The following is a 16414-nucleotide window of genomic DNA, read 5'->3' on the forward strand; positions in this document are numbered from 1 at the left end:
CATTGAATCGTTGTGATAACAGAACGATAGTGTCACTATCACGAATACGACATTAAAATTTTACAAATTCACAGTCATAATATACTCATTACTCGTAGACCTTATACTGCTGTAATACCAGTATAATATACTATTCTATGGGCAAAACTATTAAGACTTTGAACTTTGATGTTACAACTTACAATATTCTAGTCTACGTACAAATTCTAACAATACAGTCGTCCGACGACCTATTCAGTTTTTCTATGCGATTCAACTACATATTGTAATTGGAATAAAATTGTCGTGTTCGTTAAAACAATGAAAATCGAATCGGACTTTTTGCCAGAAAAACAATGTATTGTCATCGATATTGGAACCAAGTACACAAAGTGAGTGTTAACACGAAATTCGGAACTCAATCAGAATCTCTGTATCTATGATACACTTACATGATGGATATATTATTTTAATAAACACAACATTTCTTTCATCGCAACACTACTGGTTTCTCTAACATTTATGAATTAAACACCCTTTATATGTCACTAGTTGGTTCGGTGCTTGAATACGCTACTGTTATATGATTACCCTTTAAAATATCCAATATTAATCGATTAAATTAAGTATAAAACAAATTCTCAAAAATTAGATCATTTCGTTACGATGCAAACCCATGAAATTTTAAACCTCTTACTGAAAGACAAGTTTAGTTTGGCAACCTTTATTTATAAATTATTGAATAACAATATTAATGCTCCAGATTTCCTTCCTAAATTATCATTGGCCGTTCCTTCTTTTTACTCAAGAAACCCTCAAACTTTTAAAACAAAACTTTAATCCACTTACTGGTAACTACAGTCGTCTACAGATACACAGCCTCTCTTGATCGCGCTTGTCACACTCTTATTAATTTGTCAAAAATTTATATTTTTACGATTCTTTGCCTTCTCTAATTCAAAAATTATATTAGTTAATATTTATCTTAACTTATTCTTGATAGTTTTGTAAGATTTTTCTCTTTTTACCTTGTATTTTTATGTATTATCTGAATCTGTACTGTACTTATGTCTATAAGGCGTTGACAGGGCCGGATTGGACAAAATCGGCCCACCGAGTTTTCCGTACCTTAAAAGCCCACTTACAAACTGGGTATATATATACACACATTCTTATTCCGTGCATAGTTTTATTATTTTAAAGTCTTCATTACTTCAACTTTTATCATATTTTCAGTCAGCGCGGTCCCTCATGACTTCAATGGCCCAGAATTGTCGCGGCCCACGGAGTTTTACTCGTTAACTTGCCGGGCTAATCCGGCCCGGGGCGTTGATATTTACTTAAATAAATAAGTAAATAATAATTAAACTCATATTTTTGTAACTGAAATTTTAAACATACGTTTATATTCCACTCCTGTTCGTTGTATTCATACTCCACATCACCTTATTAAGTACTAATTGCATACATTTTGCCATTTTTCAGATTTGGATTTGCTACCGAACATTCGCCTAGATGTATTATACCTACTTGTTGTGAAATAGATGGTACATCTATTCCTGACATATATAAATGTAAAGATGAACAAACACTTATGTTAGCTTTGACAAACTTCATACATATGTTATTTTACAAGTAAAAATATATTTAAATTTTTTAACAATGTGTAATTATTATAAACCAGCAGCAAAACAAAATTGTTTGTATTTTCCAGATATGCGCTAGTGGCACCTAAAGATAAAAAAGTAATAATTGTTGAGTCATTATTATCACCAACAATATTTAAAGAAATACTTGCTAAAGTGTTGTTTATTACTTACGAAGTAAGGTACTATAGTTTATAACAGAATGATATGATAAAATATGGTATTTTAATGCAGGTTACATCTCTATGTTTTGTCCCATCACATTGTGCTTCTTTGTTTACACTTGGAATTTCTACCGGTCTAGTACTTGATGTAGGATACAAAGAAGTTATTCTTATACCAGTATGTGAAGGAGTACCTATTCTACGTCTGTGGCAAGCAATGCCATTGGCAGGACAAGCGGTAGAAAATCAAATCAAAACTCGTATTGATATAGGTCAATTATCTGATGAATCGATTGACAGTATTGCTGAAGATATTAAAGGTACTGGATAAATATATTTTGTGTTATTATCATAATATTTTTTATTAATTTATTATTTATTTGATGCAATTTTTATTCAGCTAGATGCTGTTTTGTGACTACATTAAAACGTAGCAAAATTTTAGCCACAGGTCAAAGTGTTGAGCCTAAAACTTCTGATGTTGAATATCATATAAATGGAGAAAGATCCATAACAATATCTGGAGATATTAGGGAAACAGTCCATGATGTATTATTTGAAGAAAACATTGATGAAATGTCTATCACTACTATGATACTTGAAACTATAATTAATGTTTGTAAATTACCTATATTTTTATATTATTAAAAGTTTGCCTTATATAATCTAATTATTTTTGATTACAGAGTAATGTGGATATCCGATTAAAGCTTGCAGAAAACATTGTTCTTATAGGTGGCACAGTGATGGCTAAAGGTTTCATGTCAAGATTAAAAGAAGAACTTGTAGAAAAACTTAAATGTTCCAAGTATAACAATTTAAAAATCACAAAATTCAAATTTCATGTAGCACCTGCTTATGAAAATTATATTGCGTGGCTTGGAGGTTAATACCTAAATAAACATTTTTTTAACAATTGATCATAATATTGTGGTTTTTTTTTCAACAGGATCAATATTTGGAAGCACAAATAATTTGAACATAGTTTCACAAACAAGGGAAAATTATATAAATGAAAACTATGTTCCAGACTGGCCCACAACATTCACCAGGCAAAAAACTGAATAAATTGTAATAACTGCACCTTTCTTAATAAATATATATGTATTATTTTTTTTGTAATAAATTTCTTATACTAAGGGCCAGTATTACGGTATGCTTCGATTACGCTTAACCGGCTGATAACAGATTTTATTACCAGCCGAATTCGGCCGGTTAGGAGTCGGTTAAATTTAACAGGAGATAGTAATACTGGCCCTAAATGTTAGAAACAATAAATTACTAACTTAAAAATAACTTGAAAAAAAAAAAAGATAACTGATATTGTTTAATTTTTTAGTGGTCATTTCAGTGGCGCAACCAGAATTTTTTCAAGGGGGGGGGAGTCCATACTCGATGGAACATAGTATAGACATTTTAACCATTGACTAAGAAAAAATCTGATATCTATAATCTGTATACATACAATACATTTTTCATGAAAAAATAATCAATGTCTAATAAGATTTTAGAATTTAAGAAAATACATAATATACCTATATTAATATTTTTGTAATTACAAAAAAAAGTAAAGTAATTTTATTCATAATATAAAATCTAAACAACGTTTTGAATTAGCTAGGTAACATATTTATAATTCAGATATTATACCTACTGACGTCAAAATGAAAATTTAGAGCAGCTATACTCCATGCCACGAAAGAAGTTATCTGCAACGCGCATACAGACTGATAGCAGCGAACGTTCCGACGCCCCGTTTCCCCCACTTTACAACATGATACAAACTATAGTATTACTATATAATGTTGCCGACAGTCATGATTGTGCAACGTTGACATGTCAACGAGGGGGGGGGGGGGTGCTAGGATTTGATCGGGAAACGGGTTACTTCTCTCGTGGCATGGAGTATAATATAGTGGCCAAAGAAATTAAATAAAAATACGGGATACTTAATAAAAAATAAAATAATAAATTATTTTTTACATACCTAGGTAGTACTATATTAGCAGTCAGTACCTACAACCTGGTACACAAAATCAATTTTATTTTGACACTGATGGTTGATATTTGATTAATTAAGATTATGCATACCTAAATTTATATATAAGTTACTCTAAACCTAACTAATAAAAATTAAATGCAGCTGATGTCAATAAAGGTTTTTTTTTTAAATTTTGGACTATACTGTTTTATATCTGCCACCACGCACCATATATATGCGCACCACAATCTATAAAAAATACTGATTTACATATTGCACGAAAAGATTTTTCGACTTCATCATAATTTCTTAAAAAAAGAAAATTCTGATTTTAAAATTGAAGTAAAAACGCCAACTTTATATAGATTGGTTGCGCCACTGGGTCATTCACTAAATTTGAAAAGTAGTAATTATGAGTATTTAAAAAAAAAACACCAAACCATGCCAGCATACATTGTATACATTGTATTTATTATATGCTTGGGTATTTATTGGAATTTTATTATTTTATCCTAAATTGTTAAGCTCGGGAATAATTATAATATGATACATTATTTTAAGACCTAATTTTCTTTCATCGAATAAATGCATTTCTAAAAACATAAAAATAATTCCAAAACACGTTCCTGCATAATATTCAATGCTGAAAACTGTCCAAACTATAGTATTCAGGTTTTACAGTCTGGCAAAAGTAGCACACAACTGGGATTGCAAACTTCCAAAGCCTCTTCTTTTTCATAGAGCAGTTCTTTAGCAGCCAAATCCAATTTGTTCTTTGCAATACTAGTTATTTTCAGACCCTTAAAAAATAGTATGGTTAATTATATCCAAAATTTAAATTTAAAAAGCCTACAATTAATAAGCTATTAAACTCTAAAAATAAAACAAAACATTTCTTCATAATGCTGTACCTGCACAATTGTCCATTGTTTTTTATAAATCGTTACTGGCATAGAGTAAATCAAATCTTTTGGCACCCCATATGAACCATCAGATATAATTCCCATTGAAACCCAGGTCCCATCAGCAGTTCCAAACCACCAGTCATGCATGTGATCAACAGCCGCTTTTGCAGCAGACATAGCTGACAACTTTTTTCTAGCTTGAATGACAGCTGCTTCCCTAGTTTGAATAATCTAAATTTAAATTAATTATAATTTATAATTAATTAAGTTGTTTGAATTGAGAAATTTTGTACCTTAACCTTTTTGACTTAGTAACCTAGTGATGAAATTATTTTATTTTTACTAAAGCCAATTATTTCAAAAGAGTTAATACATATTTTCAAGGTAATAATAGGGCTCAAAAGTTGTAAGAATTGCATATTTTTATATATTCTCTTAATCTATAGCCGATCAAGCTATACTCTGTTCAAAATGTGATCGGACCTCGGCGGCCAAGTTGTGCGCATGGGCGTGGTTTTGTTCCGTGGCAACGCCCAACGCGTCGCCGTAGTGGGGACGGCGTCTGACCATATGTCTGACCGCCGCCCGACGAAAACTGGTCGCCGCCGAGGTCTGATCTCATTTTGAACAGAGTATAGTAATCTATACAATGTCAAATTTAAATAACAAAACTGTAGAATGCATATTTGGCATATTTTATCAATGTTAAAAATAAATTCGCATTTCTTTATTTTTGTGCAAATAATTCATATTATTTATGCATATTTAATTTTTTCTGAAAAAATTTATGTTTTTATAACTTTATATTATGATTTGTATTTCTTTGTATACAATTTCACAAATATTGAAAATATCTTTTGATTAATACTATTAACCGATAATATTTTTTCAGTTCCATAATCAACATCACCAATCGGCTACGAGTTTCAACAAGATCTTCTTTTTCATTTATTTTATAAAACAATTGATTTAATATTGAACTAATATGATAACATTGTTTATAAATAATAATTAGTACATTTCTATATATTTTTTGTATATTTAGGCTTCTGAGCCTTAGCAATAACATATATAACTGTTATTTATTACTAATATCATAATTAAAATATTTGTTTAAATTAAATAATTAATACACATTACCCAAATTCAATAGGATTGTTTACCTTAATAAAGTCATCTTCAAGCCATTGTGTATCCTTGATGACATCATATACACTTGTTGAGCTATCACATGATTGTACTGATGCATTGAATACATCTGGGAATTGAGTTGATGATTGATTACCCCAAATTGTAACATTTTTTATATTGCTTACACATAGTCCAAGATATATAGCAATAGCAGATTGGGCTCTGTAATAGAGCAGTGTTTATTTAACATTAAAAATTATATGATAATTAATTTATGTAATAATTACACAAATTATATACCGGTTTTGATCAAGTCTAGTCATAGCAGTAAAGTTCTCCTTGGGTATGGAAGGAGCATTTAAAGAGCATATTAAAGCATTAGTGTTGGCTGGATTTCCAACCACCAAAACTTTAACATCTTTACTTGCAAATTTGTCTAAAGCTTCACCTAATAATTTGAATGTATTTACATTAGATGACAGAAAGTCTTTTTTTTCTTTACTTTCATTATTTGGCATTGTACCCAACAAAAAAGCAGCATCGACATTTTTAAATGCTACTTCTAATTTGGTTGTTTTCACATAACCTATAGATATATCATAAAAAAAAAATATATAGCAAGCAAATTTCTATTTCAATAGGTATTCATAAATAATATATTCAAACTTATCAAACCTTGGACTAAAGGTAAAGCTAGATCATCTATTTCCATGCATACACCTTCAAGAACTTCCATTGCAGAAGGTTCGTCTATAAGATGTAAAATTACTTGTTGTTGAGTTCCAAATACTTCACCATTAGCAATCTTGAATATCAAAGAGTAGGCAAGTTGACCAGCAGCATCTGTTACAACTACTCGGATTGGTCCACTTTTAGCCTAATAAAAAAAAAAAAATGTAATAATGACAAAATTAAAATTTTATGAAACCCGCTTTAATTAAAAAAGTTAAGTATATTTTATCATAATAGACATAAGGTAAATATTGACCTTATTATGTCAATGCCAATAAAATATTCTAAGTAAATAATAATAATTATTACCTACATCTTAAGAAAATTCAAAAAATAATAAGAACATTTCTTTCAAATTTTAAATCTTTAACAGATAAAATGTAGAATTTATTAACATATACACAACATACATAACATTACTTAAAACTTTGAGTGGATTTTATATTTTATTATTTTATGCATTAATCCATTAAGAGGATGTGATATCCGCATCTATTGTCTCATTCTTACAAATGTTACACATAGCAAATTGTACGTTCAACAGAACACGTGTAGCGCCGTATTTTAAGATGTACAAACAATTTACTATTTTAACATAGTCATAACTCGCTTTAAAATTAAAATATAATAAAAAGCCTATGAGATTGCCTAGATAATAATCTCACCATTAGATTAGAACTAACGTAAAATTTTCTTTTACGCACTTGTAAGACGGAAACAACTCATGCGGGTACCACATCCCCTTAATATTATTATGTTAAAATGAAATAAATTTCAGCGGATAGCGGTACCTAATAAAAAATGTTCAGAATAAAATAAAATGTATAATGATGTAATTATTTTGGCCCATTGAGTTGGCAACAATTATTAATTATGCAAACTAAAATTACAACAATTTTCGGTACCTTCTCACTTATGTGATAAATGTATCATTTAAGTACCATCTTTACCGTACATGTGTACCAAATACCACTGACGCTGAAGTAAAAAAAAATAGTTTTATATAATAATTTATACAAGCAACTTTATAACTTTATAATTAATTATTATTAGGTAAGTATCATTGGTATTGGATATAGACAAAATTTTAGGAAATTATTGGTTCCGTCCAACAATAAAACAAAATAAATAATATATGTAAAGATGGTAATCATTATTTACAAGGCTGGGCATTAACGAGTTAAAAAGTTAAAGTTAAGTTAAAAAGTTAATTTTATATTAACTTTTTAACTTAACTGTTAACTTACTAAATTTATTTTTTAATTAACGTGAAATTAACGAGTTAATTTTTCATTTCAAGAAATAAGTTAAGTTAATTTATTTTGTTTTTTATTTTATTATATTTCACTAATTCAGTCTATTTCGTTTTCATGTCAAAAAATATTTACTGTGAATTGTTCAAATTAAAAATGTATATCATTTGAATCTAACTAATATGGAAATACTGTATAAAGTATAAACACTATTGTCTATAATTTAGTTTTGGGTTGGAAAAAAATTAAGTACTCTAGCGTTGTATAAACAAATTAACTTTTTTTCAACTTTGTATTAACTTTTAACTCAACTGAGTTAACCTATAATTAAATTAACTTTTAAGTTTTAACTTTTTGTTATTGGTGCATATTTACTTAACTGAGTTTAAAAAAAAATCATTAACTTGTCCAGCTCTTATTATTTAGATATGTATAAAAATGTAATTAATGAAGATTTTAATCGATAGACAATAATAATGCCTTGTTAGTTGTTTGAATAAAATTAAAACACATACATCTTGAAAAAAATATTAAATAGTAGGTATATTTTTTAAATTGTGGTATGAATAAACGCACAAATATTAATACTAGATATACTTTAGGTTCGATGAAGATTGAAAAGTAACCACAAAATGTGATGATGGTTTCTACAATTCCAGCAAAAATTACAATTGGGTCGTAGAAATTGCTTTCATTATAACAGTAAATCCAATTAAGTATATACAATGCTTTGTAAGAGCCCAGAGCAAATAAATAGTGTGAAATAATAGATTTGTCTTTGCTAGTTCTTGACAACATAAGCAATTGTGGTACAATTGCTACTGATTCCAAAACAATACTGAACGTCCATAATAACTAGAATTCAAAATAGCATTAGTCATTTCACACATATATATTATATAAATTATAATTTATATTTATAAATCAATAAACTAACCTCTATTATAGTATAGACATGTGCAATGAAAAATGATAGAAACAATGCTGGTACAGTTAAATACAGGATTCTAAAAAAAAAAACTTTAACTGACTTTGTGTAGATATAAGAATACATTGGAAGGAATAAAATTAATTCCGTAGCTTACCATAGGGGAAATTAATTTTTTTCGGAGCTTTCCAAGCTACATAATAATGTATTTAAGTGTGACAACAACTACTTTGTATTAGATGCTGCTGAATTTAATTAATGATTTTCATATATTATATTTATTGTATAAACTCAAAGTGACATAAGCTAACTAATAATTTATAAACTGATTGTGTGTACACATAACACATTAAATACAAATTGTGCTATAGATACTGCTGATGTAGATTGTTGAAATTAATTTTAACTTGGGGGTCAATTCAATATATTATACAGCTATGTAAAAAAATATAAAATTTTCTCAGGTAGGCACTATAGCATTTGAAGTTAAGGGCACGTTACAGTGACATTTGTTGTCTCTGTCTTACAAGTGCGTAACATAGCAACTTTTACGGTAAGCAGAACACATTTATCTCCGTTAGTTTAAAAAATTAGAGCGAATTGAGCTTTTATAAGTTTTAAAGGTAAGACTATTATCAAGAAAAGGACATAGGCTTTTTATTATATTATTAATTTTAAAGCGCGTTATGTGTATTTTAAAACTGTAAACTGTCTGTACATCTTAAAATACTCATAACCCGCTTTAAAATTAAAATATAATAAAAAGCCTATGTCATTATCTAGATAATAATCTTACCTTTAAATTGTATAAGAGGTCAATTCACTCTAATTTTTAAACTAACTGAGATAAAAGTGTTCTGCTGAGCGTAAAATTTACTATGTTACGCACTTGTAAGATGGAGACAACAAATGTCATTGTAACATCCCCTTAAGTCAATAACTCACTGTAATCTGTGATCAGTATAAAAAAACGCAGCTTAACAGAATATATTATAATAAATATATGAAAACATGAAGGAGGTGTAACGATTTCTAATTAAGTTAAGTTAAATGTAATTTTTAAACCTTAGTAAATTAAAAAAAAATTAAATCTGTATAAAATCGTCAAACGCAAGCCCTTGTCTTGGCATGGACTTTGGCAAGTAATTTATTATTCCTAATAAAGATAATCAAAATACATTAACAATCAAAACTAATGTGAGTGTGGAAAACTGTATTTTGGCCTTAAATTTATTTTATTAATTAAATACTTATTTACCTAATGCGATCATATTTGTAATCGTATGTTGTCTTAAATGTATAAAACATCAAGTATAATGTTCCATATGTCGATGATAGAAACACAACTTTCATAAAACTGTTGTATAAAGATATAAAAACTATGAATAAATCAATATATCTTGTTGTGAAAACAATTGCAAAAAGTATTTGAGATTTTGCCGAAATACCTGTAACAAAACATAATATTATAATTAAATAGGTATTATTTATCCTTTTCATATTGTGAGTTTGTTATTAGTGAATATTGAATAGTTATAAAAGTAAAAAACATTAAACAATGAACTGCCCAGTATACTACCACAAACATAATAGAATTATTTTTTGTATGACTATAGTTATTATATTATATTATTATATTACACGGCATTATTGTTGGGAATAAATGAAACCGAGATGGACAGTAATAACTAATAAGTAACTTTTTTCTCATGTGTAACAAATTTCAAGCAGAAATAAACAACTATGAAATTATGATTTTAATATTAATAACAGCGGGTAAGTAAGTAGCTGTCCTAAAATAAATAGTTCATTGGTTCAAACCATTATTTAAACCTTTCTCAAATCATTAAAATCAATAGGGTATTATTTTATTCTATAAATCTCAGGCATGTAATTTGCCTTTTATATGGCATAGATACCATATAGATAGGAGTAGAGAATCCAGAAGAGATGGCTAATGACAGAGAACGTTGGAAAGAAGCGGTACTTGCGGGCTGCAGCAATGGACCTAAATGGCCTGTATTAGGCCAAAAAAACAAAAAAAGGTAGATGGAAGATAAAACATCCTATAAGTATTTATTATTTACCAAAAACAATTATTTAAAAATACCACCGAGCTTTATTTTTAAAGATAATAGTTAGACTTAGTTTCCAAAAAATCAATATTTGATCAGCATGAATTTAAAATTCTACCGACCATCATACAACGCTGTATCCAGTTAGCTGCTTTTCATTGTTTGTCTTGATTAATATATATACAATATACATAGTGTATTATGAGGCGAACTGGATACAATGAACTGTGTAAACTCCGACAGTATTAGTTTGTTGCCACCATACTATGTTATTTATATTAAAAAACATTACCCAATATAGATTTACATTAGATATTTAGATACTGTAGGTATACCTAAAGTAGTAAAGTTTAAAAAGGGTTTAATACCTTTAACTTAACATTAAAGAATACAATTTGCTATTAAAATATAAAAATACATGTATAATGTAATATAACATATATAATATACAATATAGACATAAACACAATTTAAATATTTAGTCTTTATACAAAAATCATTCAGCTCATGAGTCTATAATCTAGGAAATATAAATATTAAATAAGGTAGGTAATAAAAGAAAAAAAAAATTATAAGTTTAAGTTATATTTACTATTTAGTTGTGTTTTAGCATGCTCTGACCCCCAATATTTCAAATTCTGATTTTTTGGAACTTTTAGAATTTTTATAATTATAACAATATAATTATTTAATGGTTGTATAGTATTTATATATTATCATGAGTCATGAATATTCAAAATTTGTCCCTACATTAACTACATTAGAGTATTGTCGACGATTGATATTATTAATTCTTACAATCTAAAAAAAAAAAAATATGAATAAAATGTATATCGATCATAATAACATATGCATGGACCATACTCAAATATTTATATTGCACACGCAACAGTAAATAATACATTTTAAATACGATACAGAGGATAGGCGAGCCTCGAGCACACGACAACGGGAATTAGCCATGGTAATGGGTACAATTGAGATTTTAGACCAGTATGCAAATATCCCATGGCGGGAGGTAAATACGGAAACGGAATACAAAGATGTCGAAAGCTGGGCGACGGGCGATGGATATTGGATTTGCGTCTTGCGCAGTCTCGCGCCGGCGACCGGCACGGCAAGGAGCCAAGTAAAAATGATAACGTCGACCATATTTTGTTCCATGATAACACCGACGACGCGTCGACGGTACAATAACAATAATAATAATAGTAATAATAACAACACGAAAAAATTATTATTTGGTTGATATTATTACCGGCGCAAGATTTTCTTCTCCACATCACGACCGGCAGCAGTAGCATGGCGAACAGGTGAATCATGTCGCCGCAAATTCTGTACGCGTTCATGTTGGTTTTGGACTAATTGTACCGTTTCGAAATGGCGTCGGCCAGCAGACCCGACGAGACCGTGACCAAGTAAACGATTCACGACGACAAAAATGTCGTTCTTGCGCATTAGGGTTGAGCCAACGATTTACCAATATAGAAGGTAACGCAGTTACGCACAAATCGCACCTCGGTACTATGGAAAATATATAATATTATGCTCATTACCGCCACAACGGGAACGAAGACGCGAGATAACACCACAGTAGTCACTATAACTTACTGCGTACACCGGTCGGTGCCGATGGTAGTGACCAATCAGAACTCACCACTCTTGAGTCACGAATCACCACTAACCTATCAATGCGGCTGTACTTAATGCTTAAAATAGTGACTCTAGCTGGCAGTCCGTAAGCTCTATTATTTACTATTGGTAAATAACTCGACTCACAACACTTAACGCGGCATTCGGGCATTACGTCGTGTGACGTGACGATGTGAACGCGAAGGAATGATATGAAAATATGATGATATTGTAAAGGCGCGTCCACACGAGAGCACGCACAAGTTGATGATGTACCATGTGTGCTCGCCGTGTGCGAACGCCAATGATCGTGTGTGCCCGATTGGACGTTGCCTCGCAAAACTTAATATTTGTGCGTCAAATATGCATTCCTTGTTTTTAGTTGTTGTTTGGCGAGCATAATGTATGACACTATGACGTTTGCGCAGTGCTCAAATTAGGAATTACCAGTGATCGGAACGCTACTGCTACCCCCCCTCCCAAAAAAGTAGCTCGCTATTTATAACGCTATTGTTTAAATGTAGCGCGTTACTTTTTCGCTACATTTTTTCAAAAAAATTGTATTTATTCAGATATTCACTTGAGTACATGCAGGTCATTATTTATTAAACCTAACACTATTTTCTTGTAATTTTAGGAGGCAGGTTTATTCAATGTATCTCATGTATTTTTGTACCAAAATCAAAACAGATAAACATTTTATTGAAAATTGCCAATTAGTAGTTTGTACTGATTAGACATTCGGTCACTGAGAGAAAGGATTTCATACAGCAAGGGGATTAGTGATTACAAAGAATTTTCAATTGCTAAACATTTTTTAAAAAAGTTGATGGCAAGCATGGATCTAGAACATCTTACGCTCAGCTGTATAGCATAAGTGTCAAGTGGACCTTGTCGTTGTGTAGGTCATTGTGATGGAAGTTTTAAATCTGAATTCAATGATACATAGAATCTAAAATACTGTTTTTTTACATATCAAATTTAATACTTAAAAGAAACACAGAAAATGCCGAATGCCGAAAATAAAAATAATGATAATAAAATACTAATATATTAATATTATTTATGGTTCTGTATTCAATAATATAAAATATAACATTGTAATAATGCTCTTATGATTATAGTCTTATCTATAGTCTATGATTAATGATTAGTGAAGTACAGATTAAACCCGAAAAATTCAAAAATACACTCATCTAGTCATCTTAATTAAATAAATAAACATACCTAGGTACATCATAATATTTTAATTATCATGAAATTGGTTAGAAGTAGCGATAAAATAATGAAAATGTTCACTACGCTAAACGTAAATTTCTAGCGCGCTATAGTATTTTGCTACATTGTATATATTGTAGCGACGATACGTTAATCGCTACATTTAAAGAGGTGTGCTACTGTAGCGTCGCTACAATTAGCGCGCTACTCCCGACCACTGGGAATTATTAAGTAGAGGAGCTCAATCCAACAATTTATAAACTGCGTTCCAAGTGCAAAATTACCTACCTAACGCAGACCCATGGGGGACATATTTAACTATAATATGTGCCTGTGACAGGTATAACTTGTAAGTGAATATAGATTTATATTTTATATTCACCTTATTTTTCGAAATTTATATTGATAGAAATAATACCTACATATTTCGGTAGCATATAAAAAATTATAATTATTAGTGATAATATCTTAATAATTATAATTTGTGCTTTAGTCGCATACCTATGTCAATTGTGAACACTGATAGTACAATAGTTTATTGTAGGTATAATAATATCTACGAATTACTAGACTAGGCAAAAAACAAGCGTGATATATTATAAACTAACAAGGTATAATAAAAAAAATAGCAAGATATTAGGAAGTCTAAACCAGAGTTATTCCCAATCTTGGGTCGCGTGATCTATAAAAATGGGTCGTGACAGGTCTTTTTTGTTAAAAAAAAAATAAGTTTATAAAATTATAAATTATGAATGAATTGAAGAACCATATTTTCAAGCCTGGGCATAAACGAGTTAAAATGTTAAAGTTAATTTTAACTTTTTAACTTAAGAGGACGTGATACCCGCATGTGTTGTCTCCGTCTTACACACGTACGTTATATCAAAATTTTCGTTCGCTAGTTTCAATAGGGTGCTGTCATTTTTGACTTTAGAGTGAATTCACCTATTATCAAACTTTTAGGTAACAACATTATCTGTGCCTTCTCTTTGGTTTTTTACGATATTTTAATTTTTAAGTGAGTTATGAGCATTTTCAAACATTAATATTTTACATACTGATAACTCACTTAAAAACTAAAATATCGTAAAAAACCAACAAGAGGCAACAGTTAATGTTGTAAAGTTTGATTATAGGTCAATTCACTCTAAAATCAAAAATAACAGTAGGTATACCCTATTGAAACTAACGAACGAAAATTTGCTATGTCGTACGTTTGTAACACAGAGATAACACGCGTACATGCGGGTACGACGTACTCTTGATAAATAATGAGTTACTTGAGGTGGTTTTGCACATGCCACGTAGGTAGATATATAATAAAGATTGGATACGACATACCAATACTAGACACGTATAAATATTCAGTCTTCAATTATATACCAAGGTGGATAAATCCATTTTGAATTATACGCCACATGACGTCCTGAGGCGATTTGCTTACCTAAATAATTTACCATGTGACAATATAATAAGATCGCTTCATTATACTGATAAAAAAACGGAGTAATTCAGGGCCGAGCCGTCCACGAGTATGTCGTATCCATTCCTTACTATCTATGGTGTTGCATATAGCAAGTCAAGAGATATTTTTGTTTTTATCACTGTTCCCAATACTCACGGGACACAATACGGCCACCTAATTGAAGGTAAGGTCACACACCCGGAGCGGATACGGACTCATTCATTTTAATATTGGAACCTCGCCGGAACCCATATTTAAATTAATTTAAAAACCGGAAATTTATCGGAATCAATGCTTTTATGGAAAGGTTTTTAAGATAAATTTTGGTTTCTTATTTTTAACGGGGTCGTACATTAAAAATATATGACAGTAATGAGTAAATTTTTTACTTATTTAGTCTCTCTTCTGCCCTAAGTAAATGTTAAGATATCTGGTTAAAAATTGGTTCTGACTCGCCATAATTGATGCTAATTCACAATACAAATATTATATTTTAGGTACCTAATTGTTAAAAAAATCGAAACAGAACCACATTTTTCTTACAAAAATATAAAAACCATACAGGAAACGAAGTTTTTATTTTTAAGAATCAAAATGAAACTGAAACCTTAATTTTTTTTTTAAAAAAACCCAAAAAACCGAAACCAACATTTTAGGTTTTCTAGGAACTGGACTGGAACAAGAACCGCTAAAATCATCATGGTATACCAGTACTTGATGTACTTACCTTTTTATATTTTACCAAACAACAGTATACAAAATATTATAGAATTCTTGCATTTCCACTTATTACCGCAAACCTACATCATCAGAATAACGAATTCTTGGAAAAGAGTAATATGACATTACCATTAATTATAAGCGGAGATTTTAATATTGATTTCGCAAAAAATTAGTTTTAATATCAGTTGTTAATAGATTTTTTTATAAGCTAATTTGACAGTTAATAACAATAGATCGTAAGCAACACCAAGAGGTGGAACTCTTACTACATTATTGAAATTGAGTGAAATCGATCAAATTAAACAATAATATACAGATTTTATTTTGTAATGATAATAGTTACGTTATCAATTCACGAATCATTTAAATAGACTATTTTAAAAAATATGATTAAAAAATTTAAAAATATGATTCTTAAAAACCGTTCTTCACAGGTAACCGATTACTAAAAAAACCTTATCGATTGACGGTTATAATAATTCATAGTGTTTGAAATATCTTTAAAGAAACGGTTACCGGTGACCATGATATCAAAATTAAACGATAATCGGTTACCGGTTTTCAAAAATTTTTGACCGATTA

The 16414-nt window shown here is 29.7% G+C and overlaps 2 protein-coding genes across 6 annotated transcripts; one reads left to right on the forward strand and one right to left on the reverse strand.

Annotated features, from left to right (window-relative positions):
- The first annotated feature begins 52 nt into the window (after positions 1–52).
- Positions 53–5825, forward strand: LOC100162059 (actin-related protein 10). 3 transcript variants are annotated; one of them, XM_001950933.5, is made up of 8 exons: positions 53–371; positions 1465–1614; positions 1694–1802; positions 1860–2109; positions 2190–2404; positions 2476–2674; positions 2739–2860; positions 5568–5825. In XM_001950933.5, the coding sequence occupies exons 1-7, from the start codon at positions 301–303 to the stop codon at positions 2855–2857; spliced, it is 1113 nt and encodes a 370-aa protein (XP_001950968.1). In that variant the 5' UTR covers positions 53–300; the 3' UTR covers positions 2858–2860; positions 5568–5825. The 3 variants fall into 3 exon arrangements, with proteins under 3 accessions (XP_001950968.1, XP_016661877.1, XP_029342673.1); XM_016806388.2 differs by lacking the exon at positions 5568–5825 and adding an exon at positions 3129–3278; XM_029486813.1 differs by lacking the exon at positions 53–371 and adding an exon at positions 1313–1331.
- Positions 4213–12728, reverse strand: LOC100160021 (malate dehydrogenase, cytoplasmic). Of its 3 annotated transcripts, none has more exons than XM_008187225.2 (10): positions 12452–12728; positions 12053–12318; positions 9978–10167; positions 8729–8798; positions 8389–8646; positions 6482–6683; positions 6107–6392; positions 5839–6028; positions 4682–4906; positions 4213–4570 (listed from the first exon to the last, which is right to left on the reverse strand). In XM_008187225.2, exons 2-10 carry the CDS (start codon positions 12141–12143, stop codon positions 4439–4441), a joined length of 1644 nt encoding a protein of 547 aa, XP_008185447.1. In that variant the 5' UTR covers positions 12144–12318; positions 12452–12728; the 3' UTR covers positions 4213–4438. The 3 variants fall into 3 exon arrangements, with proteins under 3 accessions (XP_008185447.1, XP_008185446.1, XP_001950712.2); XM_008187224.3 differs by having other exon boundaries at positions 12406–12608; XM_001950677.5 differs by having other exon boundaries at positions 12053–12608.
- Between the last annotated feature and the right edge of the window lie 3686 nt (positions 12729–16414).

The sequence above is a fragment of the Acyrthosiphon pisum genome, chromosome A1, assembly GCF_005508785.2.
Source record: "Acyrthosiphon pisum isolate AL4f chromosome A1, pea_aphid_22Mar2018_4r6ur, whole genome shotgun sequence".
Classification (NCBI taxonomy): Eukaryota; Metazoa; Arthropoda; class Insecta; order Hemiptera; family Aphididae; genus Acyrthosiphon; species Acyrthosiphon pisum.

Bases quoted from the DNA above. Each gene is read 5' to 3' on its own strand.
- LOC100162059 (XM_001950933.5), top strand. From the start codon at position 301: ATGAAAATCGAATCGGACTTTTTGCCAGAAAAACAATGTATTGTCATC. The intron at 372-1,464 runs GTGAGTGTTAAC...GCCATTTTTCAG, and splicing joins ATTGGAACCAAGTACACAAA to ATTTGGATTTGCTACCGAAC. The intron at 2,405-2,475 runs GTTTGTAAATTA...TTTTGATTACAG, and splicing joins TACTTGAAACTATAATTAAT to AGTAATGTGGATATCCGATT.
- LOC100160021 (XM_008187225.2), bottom strand. From the start codon at position 12,143: ATGAACGCGTACAGAATTTGCGGCGACATGATTCACCTGTTCGCCATG. The intron at 10,168-12,052 runs GTAATAATATCA...GTTTTGTTACAG, and splicing joins GAGAAGAAAATCTTGCGCCG to GTATTTCGGCAAAATCTCAA. The intron at 6,393-6,481 runs GTTTGATAAGTT...ATATATCTATAG, and splicing joins AGCTTTACCTTTAGTCCAAG to GTTATGTGAAAACAACCAAA.